The sequence below is a fragment of the Dipodomys merriami genome, unplaced genomic scaffold (assembly GCF_024711535.1).
Source record: "Dipodomys merriami isolate MVZ:Mamm:240054 unplaced genomic scaffold, mDipMer1.0.p SCAF_3, whole genome shotgun sequence".
NCBI lineage: Eukaryota > Metazoa > Chordata > Mammalia > Rodentia > Heteromyidae > Dipodomys > Dipodomys merriami.
In genome coordinates this window covers 100,654,195-100,667,452 of record NW_027204492.1, presented here as the reverse complement: position 1 = coordinate 100,667,452, position 13,258 = coordinate 100,654,195, and the positions used below count along the sequence as shown (strand labels likewise).

The following is a 13,258-nucleotide window of genomic DNA, read 5'->3' as shown; positions in this document are numbered from 1 at the left end:
TTTATAAATCATGCTATGGGTAATGGATATTCATTCCTTTGAGAACAGTGAACTGGGAGCCATAAAATGTGTATTCTGGACTTGGTCACTTATCTTCTACCCATACATCAGTGTGAATATTTCAAATCAAGTCATAAGACTCAACCAGCCCAAGTCCAAATAGGAAAACCAATTGTTCCATCCACTGACATGATAGCATTATTTTCCAAATCAAAAACAGCAAGTATATTGCAGAATAAGACAAAAGATCTTTAAAAGAAATTGCTAGAAAACCCAGTTATTGGTAGAAATGCCCAGTTGGATTACAGCTGTATAAATATTAAATATGGTCATTTCTGAAAAGTGTAAAGTGCTACATCAGAGTATAATTATTATAAATATGATTATCCTATTATTCATATCCTCCAGGCTGATGACAAAGAAATTGGATGGTTATGCCAATAGCATTCATACAACCAAGCTTTAGTAAAGCTAGGAGTTAAGTGAAAACCAGACATTTAGAGATGGCAGACTAAAGCCCAACTTGGTATACCAGAAAGTTTAAGACCAGGAGAAACTAAAAGAACAGTCCAAGGTCACAGGAAAGGGTGGGTGTGAATCTACATAGCCTTACAAATTCAATCTATTAGGTTAATAGAAAAACTAAAGGTGGAGTTTTTTAAACCTTAGAAGCAGTAAAAGAACTGGACACAAGAGCCTAGGAAACCTAAATATTGAAAAGTGTGGTGGAGAACAGTTTGGTTTACAAAATATGCTGAGAAAAGCATTGGTACAGGGGCCTAATATAAAAGGAATTCATAGCCATTCAGAATCCTGCAGTTTCTAGTCTAAGAGCATCCTCAGGAGGGAATACTTAATGGAATGTAGAAAGTCTACCAAAAGAGAAGGAAAGTGTGCAAACATTTACAATATTCCTTCCTCCTGAGGAAACTGATAAGATACAGGGATTTCTATGGCAATGTTCCTAACTCTTTATCTTAAAATTGTTCTCTCTCTCTCTCTCTCTCTCTCTCTCTCTCTCTCTCTCTCTCTCTCTCTCTCTCTCTCTCTCTCTCTCTCTCTCTCTCTAAGAATTCCTATAACATCCATAAGTATTTCTGGCCATTAAAACCTTTCCTACCATTCAAGTGAGCACCGTGCTGGATAGTGCATTTCAAAACTTGGGCAACAGAAAATACATGCTAGATTCTTTGATTAGTTCAGGAAATGAAGAGAACCTAATACTCAGTGAGAAAACACTGGTGGTTCCAAGGACTCAGTGAAGGAAAAGGATAAGTAATATCAAGACACGCTATCTAGATATTACTAAACTGTTTGAAATAGAGTCAATTAACTTTCTGAACCTTAGTGATTCTATCTTCATATTATCTTAATTTTACTGATGTGTCTCCTGTACACTGCTGTTCCTCTACTGTATTGATGGCATCATTAATGCAAAATAACTCATACTGTATTTTTTAGGAAAACATGCTGAGGGCAGTACACAGGTTTTAGTGTTTAGCATTAAAATACCTCCCAGTAAGGCCAACTATGAAATATTTTAAAAATATTTTAAGTGGTACCTATTACATGGGAGGGGAAATGTTTGAAAATATTTTCTTACAATTTCAGCGATGAACTTAAATGTCAATTGTGAGAAAAGGACAGGCTTTTAACAACGTTGCATTTCAAATTTCGAGTACACTACCATCTAATACCTAGTGCATTTGTATATGTATTTTTTGGCCATAGGGAGCTTTAAGGGTGAGGTGTGTGCCAGCATTTTTGTATTAGCATACATTAGTTTTACAAGGAGGAGGGTGTTTGTTGTGACATTTTCTTTTCTTTCTTTTTTTTTTTTTTGCCAGTCCTGGGGCTCGAACTCAGGGCCTGGGCACTGTCCCTGAGCTTCTCTTGCTCAAGGTTAGTACTCTACCACTTGAGCCACAGTTCCACTTCTGTTTTTGTTTTTGTTTTTTTTTTTTTTTGGTTTACATGATACTGAGGAATCAAACCCAAGGTTTCATTCATGCTAGGCAAGCACTCCACCACTAAGCCACATCCAGCCTTGTTGTGACATTTTCATACATGCATGCAATGTACCTTCATTGACTCACTACCCCCCATCATTCTCCTTTATGTTTCCTCAGAGCTTTAGGTTTTAAATTGCCAAGATAATCTATTAGAATAACAGGTTTTTCACCACATTTGGAAAAAATGCTAATAGCAACCTGAAATTCACTATACAAATGCAATATATAATTACTTTTCCAAAACCAGGAAGAACACACCCTCTCAACAACTGAATGGGATATTTTCCACGAGAAAATATCTCAAAAGCTTCCCAAAGGGATAACAGCTTGTATAAAATGAATGGCATGATCTTTCCCTGACTTTTGTTTTCCTGGAACATGCATTTAAAAAAAAACAGGAATGATTAAACTTTTAGAAATCCACTTATCTGAAAAATAAGGCCAAAATATCTCTCTTGGAAAGATATGATCCCACCAAGTTCAGGGAAATAGCCTGTCTTCCTTCAGGCCAAAGTAAGAGAAAAACAAAATTTCTCAAATATTTTTATGCAGTTTCTTCTTTTTAAAGAGAAAGAAACTGGAAGTGGTGCTTTGGCTCAAAGTGGTAGAGTGCTAGCCTTAGGCAAACAATTTCAGGAATAGCATTCAGGCCCTGAGTTCCAGCCCTAAGACAAAAACAAAAAAAGATAAAGATACTAGATACCAAGGCCAACCAAAAAGAGATATGGGATCCTTTGTGTTTTACATCTCATCTTATTTACTCTACTATTGTCCATCCCTCCATCACTATTCTATAACTAATATGGGTAATCACAGAAAAATGCTCAAAAAATGCATTCAAATGAGCTCACAATTTCCCAGTAAAAATCCAAGACATTTTTTGCAACATTGTTAACATTATATAAAGTTACTAGTCTCAAATTCCCAATGACTGCCAGATTGCTATTGGAGGCATTTAAATTATTTCTTTATTATAATTGCACTGTGTGGGAGCCAAACAATATTTTATAAGTTGGAAATTTTTATACACATACATATCCTAAAACTTAGGAGAAAACATCAATATTACTAACATTTGGTTTAAAAGAATCTACTCTAAAAAGCCATATTATGCCATTGGGAATAACCTCAAATGAATCTTTATACTTTTTGGTGCTGGTATTGGGCCTTGAACTCATGGCCACTTGAACTCAAGGCCTTTGTGCTCCCACTTGACTTTTTCAATCAAGGCGATTGCTCTACCACTTGAGCCACATCTCCACCTCCAGCATTTTGCTGGTTAATTGGAGATAAAAGTCTTAAGAGATTTCCTGTTCCTGCTAGCTTCAAACTATGATCCACAGATCTCAACCCATGGATTAGCTAGGATTACAAGCATTCAACAACTCTATTACTTTTATTGCAAAAAAAAAAAAAGCAAGCTAGATGTGAGCTAAAATACTTGACATACCAGTGCCTAATACAGCTTTATGAACTGACTGCTTCTGAAGACTTCTAACCACTTCAGCAAGCTCAAAATAGCAACTTGGACCTAAAGGGAAACCTCTCAAAGAAGAAAAGATAAGCCTGCTGGGCACCAATGGCTCATTCCTGTAATCCTAGCTACTCAAGGGGTTGAGATCTGAGAATCTCTGTTTGAAGCAAGTCCATGAGATTCTCATTTCTAACTACGGGAAAAAACAAAACAAACAAAAAAAAAAAAAACAAAAAAAAAACCCAGAAGTGGAGCTGTGGCTTAAATGGTAGAGTGCTAACCTTGAGTTAAAAAAAAAAAACACTCAGAGATAGAGCCCAGGGCCAGAGTTCAAGCCCCCAGGATTGACACAAAAAAGGAGAGAGAGAGAGAGAGAGAGAGAGAGAGAGAGAGAGAGAGAGAGAGAGAGAGAGAGAGAGAGAGAGAGAAAGAGGGAGGGAGGGAGGGAGGGAGGGAGGAAGGAAAGGAAAGGAAAGGAGGGAGGAAAAATATTAGTCCATAACTAAAATTTTGGATTAAAATTAGTCCAATCAATATTTAATTGGAAGAAACATACTGGGAATTTCAGTTCTAAAAGCTAAAAAGCCAATTTTAATATTTAGTTCATTTGCCAAGATATTTGGTATTAGGCTAAAAAGAAACAGAATTTCAAAGGAGTTTGAAATTGATCATACATTTATTTACATGCCTCTGTTTATTATATGCCAATTATACAATAATAAAGTTGATTTAATAAAGACAGAGTTTGCAATAGGAGCTGTATAATCCCCTGTAACTATAAAAGTCCATTACATTCCAAAATGGCATTTGCCCAAAATCAAAAGCTATGGCAGATTCCTAGCTTTGAGTTTACCACTCTACTCAAACTACTGAGAAGTTTACAAATTTGATAATTACATGTGTATTTAATTCTTGCTGCAGATGTAGACATCTATATGATAATATGTAATTTGTTTTTTAACCATGTTTATAATTTCTCGTTATAGGCTAATTAAAAGTAAGTGGCAGGAAACAATATGCAATCGAATGGAAATATGGCCATAGTACATTGCTTTTAAGTGGAAAAATATGTTATTATAATGCTTAAAATTTAAATGTACATAGAGAAAGAAATTATGTGTGTGTGGGGGTGCTAACAATGGAACCCAGGGCCTTGAAAATGTGAGACAAATGTTCTACCACTAAATTACATCCCTAATCCAAGAATTTCTTTAAGGAAATTTTTAAAGACACTGACTAGATGGCTTTCCTTTACTTCTATTTTGTTAGCTTATTTATATTTTTAAGCTTAAGAGTTAACAAATGTTAATTCTATAATAATGACTTTAAAGGTAAATTATAAGCCAGGTGTGGTGACCACTGTAAAGACAACATGGACAAAACGATTACGAAGTTAAAATTAGCCTGGGCTACATAGCAAGACCTTGTCTTGAAAAGATAATTACAATATCATAACTTGACATCATACCAACTAGAAGTGGAGAAAAAGTTATGGGTAACCTGTGTAAACCTCAGTTTACAGTCAGGAAGCACAGTGTTTAAATCAGTTCTTTGATGACAGATTTCTAGTTCCTTCTTGAAAAGTCAGATGTTCTGAGAATGCTGGGTTAGAAACATCAGCTGGCCCAGCACAGCTGCTATGTATTTCCTAAGACTTCATTCTCTCATTTGTCAAAATATAAGCATTCAAATTTGCCAACTGGAGAATCAACAGTCCAGTAATATAAAGTAAAAATTCTGCAGGGGCTGAAAATATAGTACTTGGAGATTATCTGATCTAAAGTTTTAAAAGTTGTCACACTGCTAAACCGAAATGACATATTACTGGAAATGTATTGGTTATACTGGCTACTAGAATTATAACTGACTCTTTTCTCTTTTTCATAATTTATATTTGCATTTTCCAGGGTTTCTAAAAGAAATTTATATAATTTATAATTAGGAAAAATGTTTAACAAAATGATTTTTTGCTTTTACTAACAGTTTCCTTAGTGTCCCATGGCTGCAATTCCTTAATCAATGAGCACCTACTAATAGAAAAGAGGTAATAGACACACACACACACACACACACACACACACACACACACACACACACACACACACACACACACACACACACACACACACACACACACACACACACACACACACACACACACACACACACACACACACACACACACACACACACGAAATTTATGGTTAAGCATTTCAATTTCCTTGGCCTTTATCACATTAGCTTTAAACCGAGAGATCATGTTGTGGGCATTAGTATATAAACATATATCCACCCACAAAAATGCAGACTTTAAAGTAGTGAAGTAGTGCCATTTTTTAATTAAAACAAAATAGCAATATAAAAACTGCAGAGAATTCATTGCAGATTAATCCCTACAAAGCTAAATGGCAGAATGAGCTATCGAGTGTTAAAGAGATTGGTGTCTTCCTCTTATTTGTATGCTATGTGCCTGTCCAAAAAATTTCAAGTTATGAGGAGAAAACCGTAGCAGATTCTCACACAAACACCAAGCAAGCCATGGTGGAGCTATCATTTAAATGATCACAATGTGACAGGCCTTGGGAATTGTGAACACCAGAAAAATGGCAGAAAATTCCTTTACACAACATTTGTGGTCCGGCAGAACTGTCATCTTGGTTTCACACAGAAGAAATCAATAAGAATAACTTGAAACAGTTTTCTTTCATTGTAAGAAAAAAAAAAGCCTGCTATAAATTGCAAATGTTTTTCTAACCTTTCAGGCAGCCGCTAGTACAACAAGGACCTTTAGATATGTTGAATTTTTAGCAATCAGTCAAATTCTTAAAGTTATTTTTAAGAAATCACTAAAGAAAAAGCAAGCTGATTGTCAATTTTTACCAGATAGTGCCATTGATTTCAGCCTTGAAACAACCTAGTGATGTATTTATACAACAAATGATTTGTACACTACAAACTATATTGAATGTCATCTGTCACTTAACTGCATGGAAACATGGTCATGTCCTTACCTAAAGACTGGTAGAGCTCTGTCATTTTGGGATGGTCCCAGCAAGTTGTTTGCGTCTCATGGCTAAAACACAAAACATAAAGAGGCATTTTAGAATTTACAATGGGCAGTGGGGGGGGGGGGGGAAGGAAGAAAAATGGTTTACTTTTGAATCATTCGGCATCTTTACTTCCAAGGACTTCCATAGAATAGTGAAGACTATTTATCTTGCAAGCAGAGAGGCCCCTGCTTTCATTTTCAAAGGGAAAAGCAATATGAGCATCATTTTGTTCTAGAATGTTTGTTTTCTGCACCCATAAATTGACTGCACTTCAGTTATAATAAATTGATCTCATTATAAGATCAATAACTGAAGATCAAGATTCCCTCATCTGTCCAATTATGGAACATACAGAAAGGACATTGACAACTGATTGTTATTCAACACTGTCAAAAAGAGATTTCAGACAACAGTTCCATAACTATAAGTTTATCTAGCTTCTCATTTGCCTTCCCAGTCTCTCTTTTCCATTGTTCTTTCTTCTCTATATCCAGATCTCCTATCTGTGACACCTGTATTTCATTTCAACTTAAAGTATCTCCTGCCCTCAACTAATATATCATATTTTCCCTCTCTCCATTATTTTTAGAATGTCTTTTTGACTCAGTACTCTATACAACACTCCACTTCTCCCTATATTTACTTGGACCTGAATGAATCATTCACAGTTCTCCTCCATTTCTTGAAGTATGTTTGCCAGCTATCAGCTCCTATCACAAAAGGGAAAGGAACAAAACACCTTTGTTCCTCATTCAATTACAAGAATTAATCCAAGAGAGATAACTACATATACTTTTCCTTACTTTGGCCCTTTATGTAAACCACCATAGCATCATATTTCCAGTTTTCAGGGATTACATGACGGGCTTTGATAAGTAAAATGCAGCTTGGAACAATATTTCAGTAGTCATGTGCTGAGCCTATTCATAATATCTTGGGGGGAGTGGAAATGGAGAGAGGAGAAATAGCTTAAATTTGGATATTTCCAGGGAATTAGAAAGCACAAAGGGAGGTATTACACACAAAAAAGGAGTTTGAAAAAAAACAACAACATTAGATCTGTCCATTTAAAAAATGTTAGGGCTCTGTGCCCTACTGGCTATGAAATTTGGGAGAGGCCGCCTCACTTGAGCAAAAGGTAAAGGATTAATTTAGATAAAGGATTCATTGACTGGGCACCTTTTGATACTCAATATGGGCTCATTTTTATTATCATGTGGTTCCCAAATTACCAGCCGTTAAAAGCAAACCTTTTATGAGTTGATTACAGTATTGATGTGGACCTAACTGCAGTTAGTCAAACCTTAAAAAGAAAAAGAAAAACCTTCCTAGAGAATAAAAGCTACACTCCCTGTGTATTATCCTTGCCTTAGAAAAATACGTAAAAAGCAAAGAGACACTTAAAGTTAGTTTAATAAATATAATCGTAAATCTCATAAGGACATATGGAAATTACCCAGACCATACCACTTCAAAGACCATCCCTGTGATATTTACCCTTCAGTGATTGAATGGTCAAGGCTACTGAAATCAATTTGCAAGAAAATATTCACTTGGGAAAAGCTGTCTCCCTCTCTTCCAAATATATTCATTTCTGTTTTACTTCTCCAAAGAGAACATCTGAATTTGAGGAATGCCAACAGGGGTTATCAGTTGAGCTTATGTAACCGAGTGACATGGAAGTCTTCACAGGTAAAAAGAGCAAGAGATGTGCTCCATGCTTTAGGGGGTTTACAAAACCCCATGACCAAACCGGTTTAGGATCTGGAGAAGTGGGGGGGGCAGGACTGGTACTTTATATGCACAGCACAAGAAGGCTGCAGTTGCAGCTTTATGGAAGAAGTGTTGCTGGTTCTCGGATGTTTTTGAGCTTGGAAAACTGACTGTATGCACTAATTCCATACACGAGTGAGGCCACCCTAAATTCAGGCCTCCTGTCATTCCAAAGGCCATGCAGATGTGAGCATCAGGAAGAAAAGAAAGAAAAGGGCACCTACCCCCCTATAGATAGGCCCTTAGCAGACATGATGTGTACTAACAATGCCCTCTCTCTAGGACATTTGTAGGACTATAGAGTTTTCAACAGATCTGCAGAGAACTGGATGAGCTAATGAACCTGACTCTACAGGGACAGAAAACCACCCAGAAAAGATACCATGTGAAATGGAGTTCAAATCAGAGGAACTTGGGAATGAAACAAACTTGTACCAAATGCAATTCTAAATGGACTGAGCAGTATGTATACAATGGACAGGAGAATCTCACACAATGATTGTTTGGCATTCCCCTTGTCTGAAAAACATCTCATGTCTGCCAACACGTCTACATTTCCACCTTTATAACATTTTAGAAATTATTTTTTGTATGTGTGCATTAGCACTGGGACTTGAACTCGGGGCCTGGGCCCTTTCCCTCAGGTTTTTCATTCAATGCTAGTGCCCTACCACTTAAGCAACAGCCCCACTTCCTGTTTTTCAGTGGAGATGAAATGCTCACAGACTTTCATGCCTGGACTTGGCTTCCAACCTCAATCCTCAGATCTCAGCTTCCTGAATAGCTAGGACTCCAGGCCTGAGCCAAGGATGCCCAGCTTAGAAATTATTCTTTAATACATCAGTCTTCAATAATGCCTTAATTTTCTTTATTAGAAGATGAAATCATCAGCCCCAATCCTATCCCTTACTTAAGGGTTAAGATTAGGTACTATTTTCCCAATACCTGGATTCTGAAGAATTTAAATAATTCAGGTACATGAACTAGTCAATTACTTCCAAAAGCCCATCCATACCCTATGTTTGTACCCTCCAATACACAATCCTTTTCTTTTTAAGCAGTGTAAAACAAGTAGCTTCACTTCAACTGCAAACCTCCACTAAAGGACAGAAGTGACATAGTGGAAAGCAGAAAAGGGTGTGACTAATCCCCAAACTAGAAAAAAAAATAGATGTTTAGCCATTTAGTACTAAAAATGTTTGGCAGCATAGCTTAAAGGAGTTCAAATTGTTGGACGAGTCAAATATTCATTTCACTGGATGTGGGAAATTTCACCTGTGGTGAATCTGAAGCCCTACTGGGACATACTGAACCCCCCAAATATACAGGAAAGATGAATCTAGCTGGCTGATAAGCAAAAATCTGAACAAATCATATCTATATTCTAACTTTCAAGACACACTGATTGGTGGATTGTAGAATCAATTCTGGTTTTACAGCTGTACTTCTTATTCTGTGCCTGTTTTCCAAAACTGTAGAAAATTCTCAGTAACTCCATAACTCCGTGACAGACAGCTCACATTAACCTGGAATATGCAGACAATATGGAAAAATATGCTGTGCATTTTACTTTCACGTTGGAAATACACTCTTCCTATACCATTTGCAACCAGAAAGCAAATTCTGAAACCTGTTCACCCGGTAGAGGGTACATCTTTGTTCAGAATTCTCCAAAACAATGAAATCCAACACAGATCACAATTCCGTATGTACATGAACACAGACATTGGCTTCATAAATAATCCTTAAAAGGCTCTTCAAATCTTGAAAAAAATGTTATTGATTTTGGCCCTTGTGATTCCAAAGCCTGGCATCAAATATGCTTCTTTGAGCAGTCTTTCAAGCTGATTCCCACCCACCCCCCCTTTTTGTATTTGTACAAACCACAATATTTCTTTTTTTTTCTTCTGGGACCATGATGCAAATTAAAATATAAAATCACTGACTATGACAAAAGACCTCAGCAACACCTACTTGTCAATAACAAGAAATTAAAGCATTACTCTACAGAGCATAGGGCTGACCTAATTTCCTACCATACAATTTAAATTTTCTCTCACCTTCTTTAGTTTCAAGTAGTGTGCAAGGTTATTTTAACTACCCTAGAGCATTTCTTGCTGTCAGTGTTGGAATAATCAGACTTATTGGAACTGGTTTTTTAGTTGTTCAAAACAAACATTAACCACTTGTGAAAAGTAACAAGTATCTCCGCTTTCCCTGAGAAAATGGCATTTGCCTAATTTAAATAAAATTTCTTCTGCCACCTCTGTTGTTTGGTGTTGAAATATTCGAGAGTTGCCTTTCAATACATAATATATATATCACATAATATATATGTATAAATATATAGTATCTATGTGCATATTCTTTTCACTACTTTCCAGGGAGGAAACGAATCACAATGTATTGACATAAAAAGGTAGCATTCTCTTGTGATTTGCAGAGGATTACTTTGGCTTCCTATATAATCTGGAGCCCCCTGATTCCCCCTTCCCCCCACAAATGATTTTTCTTTAATGTGGGGATCGCACTTTTTCTAGAGGAACCTTGGCATTTTGCATACTCAATTGTTGAACTTGGCTGGCATTGCTGGAATAGTAGCAGGGTGGGATGGGAAAATATATTTCTAAGTTTCTGCTACTGTGGGGAGGGCATGAAGCTGGGCTGAGTGTTAAATGAGGCATCAGAAATCCTATTTCTAATTTCCTCGTTTCTTGTTCCCTAAGATATTTAGCATTTTATTCTGTTTGACTCAAGCCAGGGCAAAGATGACTGTCTCTGCGGCTGTTGCAGCTGTTGCTAGTCCTCTGCTCTATTTGCTTTTCAAGCCTTACTTCCCAGCCACCCTCAACTTTGGCCAAAGCAATTTCACTTCAGGGTCGTGTCCAATCCAAGATCAAACAATGATGACTAAAACCAATTCCATGGTGATGAGGGGTCAGGGACCTTTCCTCTAACCATGTTGTTGCATTTGCTCCTTTCTTTCTCTGAGAGCAACTGTCTCCTCCGGAAAAGGGTAGAAACAGGAAATAAAAAAAAAAGTCTAGCAGAAAAAGGATGATGAGAGTGACAAGGAGAGGCCGGCAGGGATGAAGTACCATGGGGACCAAGAAGAGTTTATTGGTGGAAGAAGAATGTAGATTTCACTTCAAACTCTGGTGTTTTATTCTTCCATTGGATGGGTGGATTTTTTTTCATGGTGTTATAATTAATACTAGGCTTCCCTCAGGCAACGAAACCCCTTCAATTTCAGCTGCACACTTAACTTCCAATTTAACTGAGATAAGCAAAGTGTCCTGCCCTTTTCATTGCCCTAAAAGATTGAGAATGGCAAACTTTGCTTGAAGACGAGAGACACCTGGAGAAACAAGAGAGGACACCCCCCCACACACACACAAATGACTGCACTCTGAAACCCCAAAAGCCAAAGAAGCCCAAGTAATCAACAAACAAACAAGAACAAACAAACAACAAAAAAATTGAATATTCTCTCGGTCAAATCCTTGACTTCTAAGCTTTAATTGGATTTTCTTTCCTGATTTCTCCAAGTCTGGAGGGATGCACTAAGCACTGGAGAAAACCCAGCACGGGAAATGTCAGTTGGAATCCACGGAAGAAATCAGGCAGAAAGTTGACCTTTTGGCACTTGCCATGCAATGGAAGGGAATGCCGCTCGCGCCCCTTCCTCCAGCGAGGCCGAGCGCGGATTTCGGAACAACCGGTCTGGCTCACGTCCACACGGGCAGCCCAGAAAGGAGCTAAAAGCTCTCTCGGCCCCTAACTCCTGGTGAGGACCGCTCACTCGCTCGCTCTGTGCCCCCCCACCCCACCCCCGGCACCGGGGCGAAAACATCAACCTTTTATTTCTGAGTCTGTCCCAACACCCGGGAAGAGGGTGCCCCGAGAGCCAGCGCTCGGGTGGAAACCCCGGGGGCGCACCTGCAGCGGCGCCGCCAGGACCTGCGGGAGAGGTTCCTCGACGCCGCCGCCGCCGCCGCCGCCAGGGTCCAGCTACAGAGCCAGTCCAAGTTTTGGCTTCCTTAGCTCGTCCCTGGGCTTAGTGCTACAAGTGCTCCGATTGCGGCGATCAAAGGGAACCGGGGCCACACTCCACTTACCCTTTCAGCTGTTCCCTCATGGCTGCAAGGGTTCCGCGGGTGAGAGCTGAGGAGTGAGCTTTCCAGAGCCGCCGGGCTCCCCGAAAGTCGAGCGCCGCCGCCGCCCAGGCTCCCAGCTGAAAGCACTGAAAGCACTGCGGAGGAGCCGGCGCTGGCTGGCGGGGCGGGCTGGCGGGCTGGCCCGGGGAGGGGTGGCTGCGGGCAGACGGGGCGGGGCCGTGCTGGGCTCCGCCCCCACCTTGGGACTAGGGAACCAGGACTCCCAAGGACCCGGCAGTTAGAGCTTTCCAAATGAAAAAAGAAAAAAGAAAGCAGGAGGACAGAAATTTAAGGTAGACCTAGGAACTTGGAAGCCACACACCACTCTGCTAGCACCTCCTTAAAACCTCAGACAAGACTACTTGTTGCTTAAATAAATGACCTAGGTGCAAATGACCTCATCTCTGATAATTAGTGTGTAGGTTTGGAGTTTTTTTTTTTTTTTTTTTTTTAGAAAATGAAACAAACAAAAAAAAACAAAACACAAGCATAATCTAGTTCCTCCTACTCCAGTTCCCTTCCACCTCAATTGAAGATTAAAGCGATGATACGGCTGTTAAAACCGGAAATTTGCTTTAGGCTCTTCCTGGATTAAACAGGATTCTTAAGAAGCATTCATGTTTGGGATACAGCAGTGGTTCTCAGTATGTAGTCCCTGGACTAACAATTTCAGAATCACCTGAGAGAAAATTCCCCAGGATCTCGGTCCACACCTTCTGAATCTCAAACTCTTGAGTACGTGAGAAAAGTTTGAGAAGTACCAGTATAAACTGGTAATATAAGACATGGCAA

The 13,258-nt window shown here is 38.8% G+C and overlaps 1 protein-coding gene across 13 annotated transcripts in view; it reads right to left on the bottom strand.

Annotated features, from left to right (window-relative positions):
• Nucleotides 1-13,258, bottom strand: part of Dmd (dystrophin) — a 2,040,854-nt gene that overhangs the window by 125,999 nt on the left and 1,901,597 nt on the right. For 9 of the 13 annotated variants that reach the window (XM_070040660.1, XM_070040663.1, XM_070040664.1 and 6 more), the window contains one exon: nucleotides 6,498-6,559. In XM_070040660.1, coding sequence (XP_069896761.1) covers nucleotides 6,498-6,559 — 62 coding nt within the window. Of the gene's footprint in view, nucleotides 1-6,497; nucleotides 6,560-12,427; nucleotides 12,538-13,258 lie in introns of those variants that run through there. The other 4 variants (XM_070040673.1, XM_070040670.1, XM_070040671.1 and 1 more) reach the window with 1 other exon arrangement.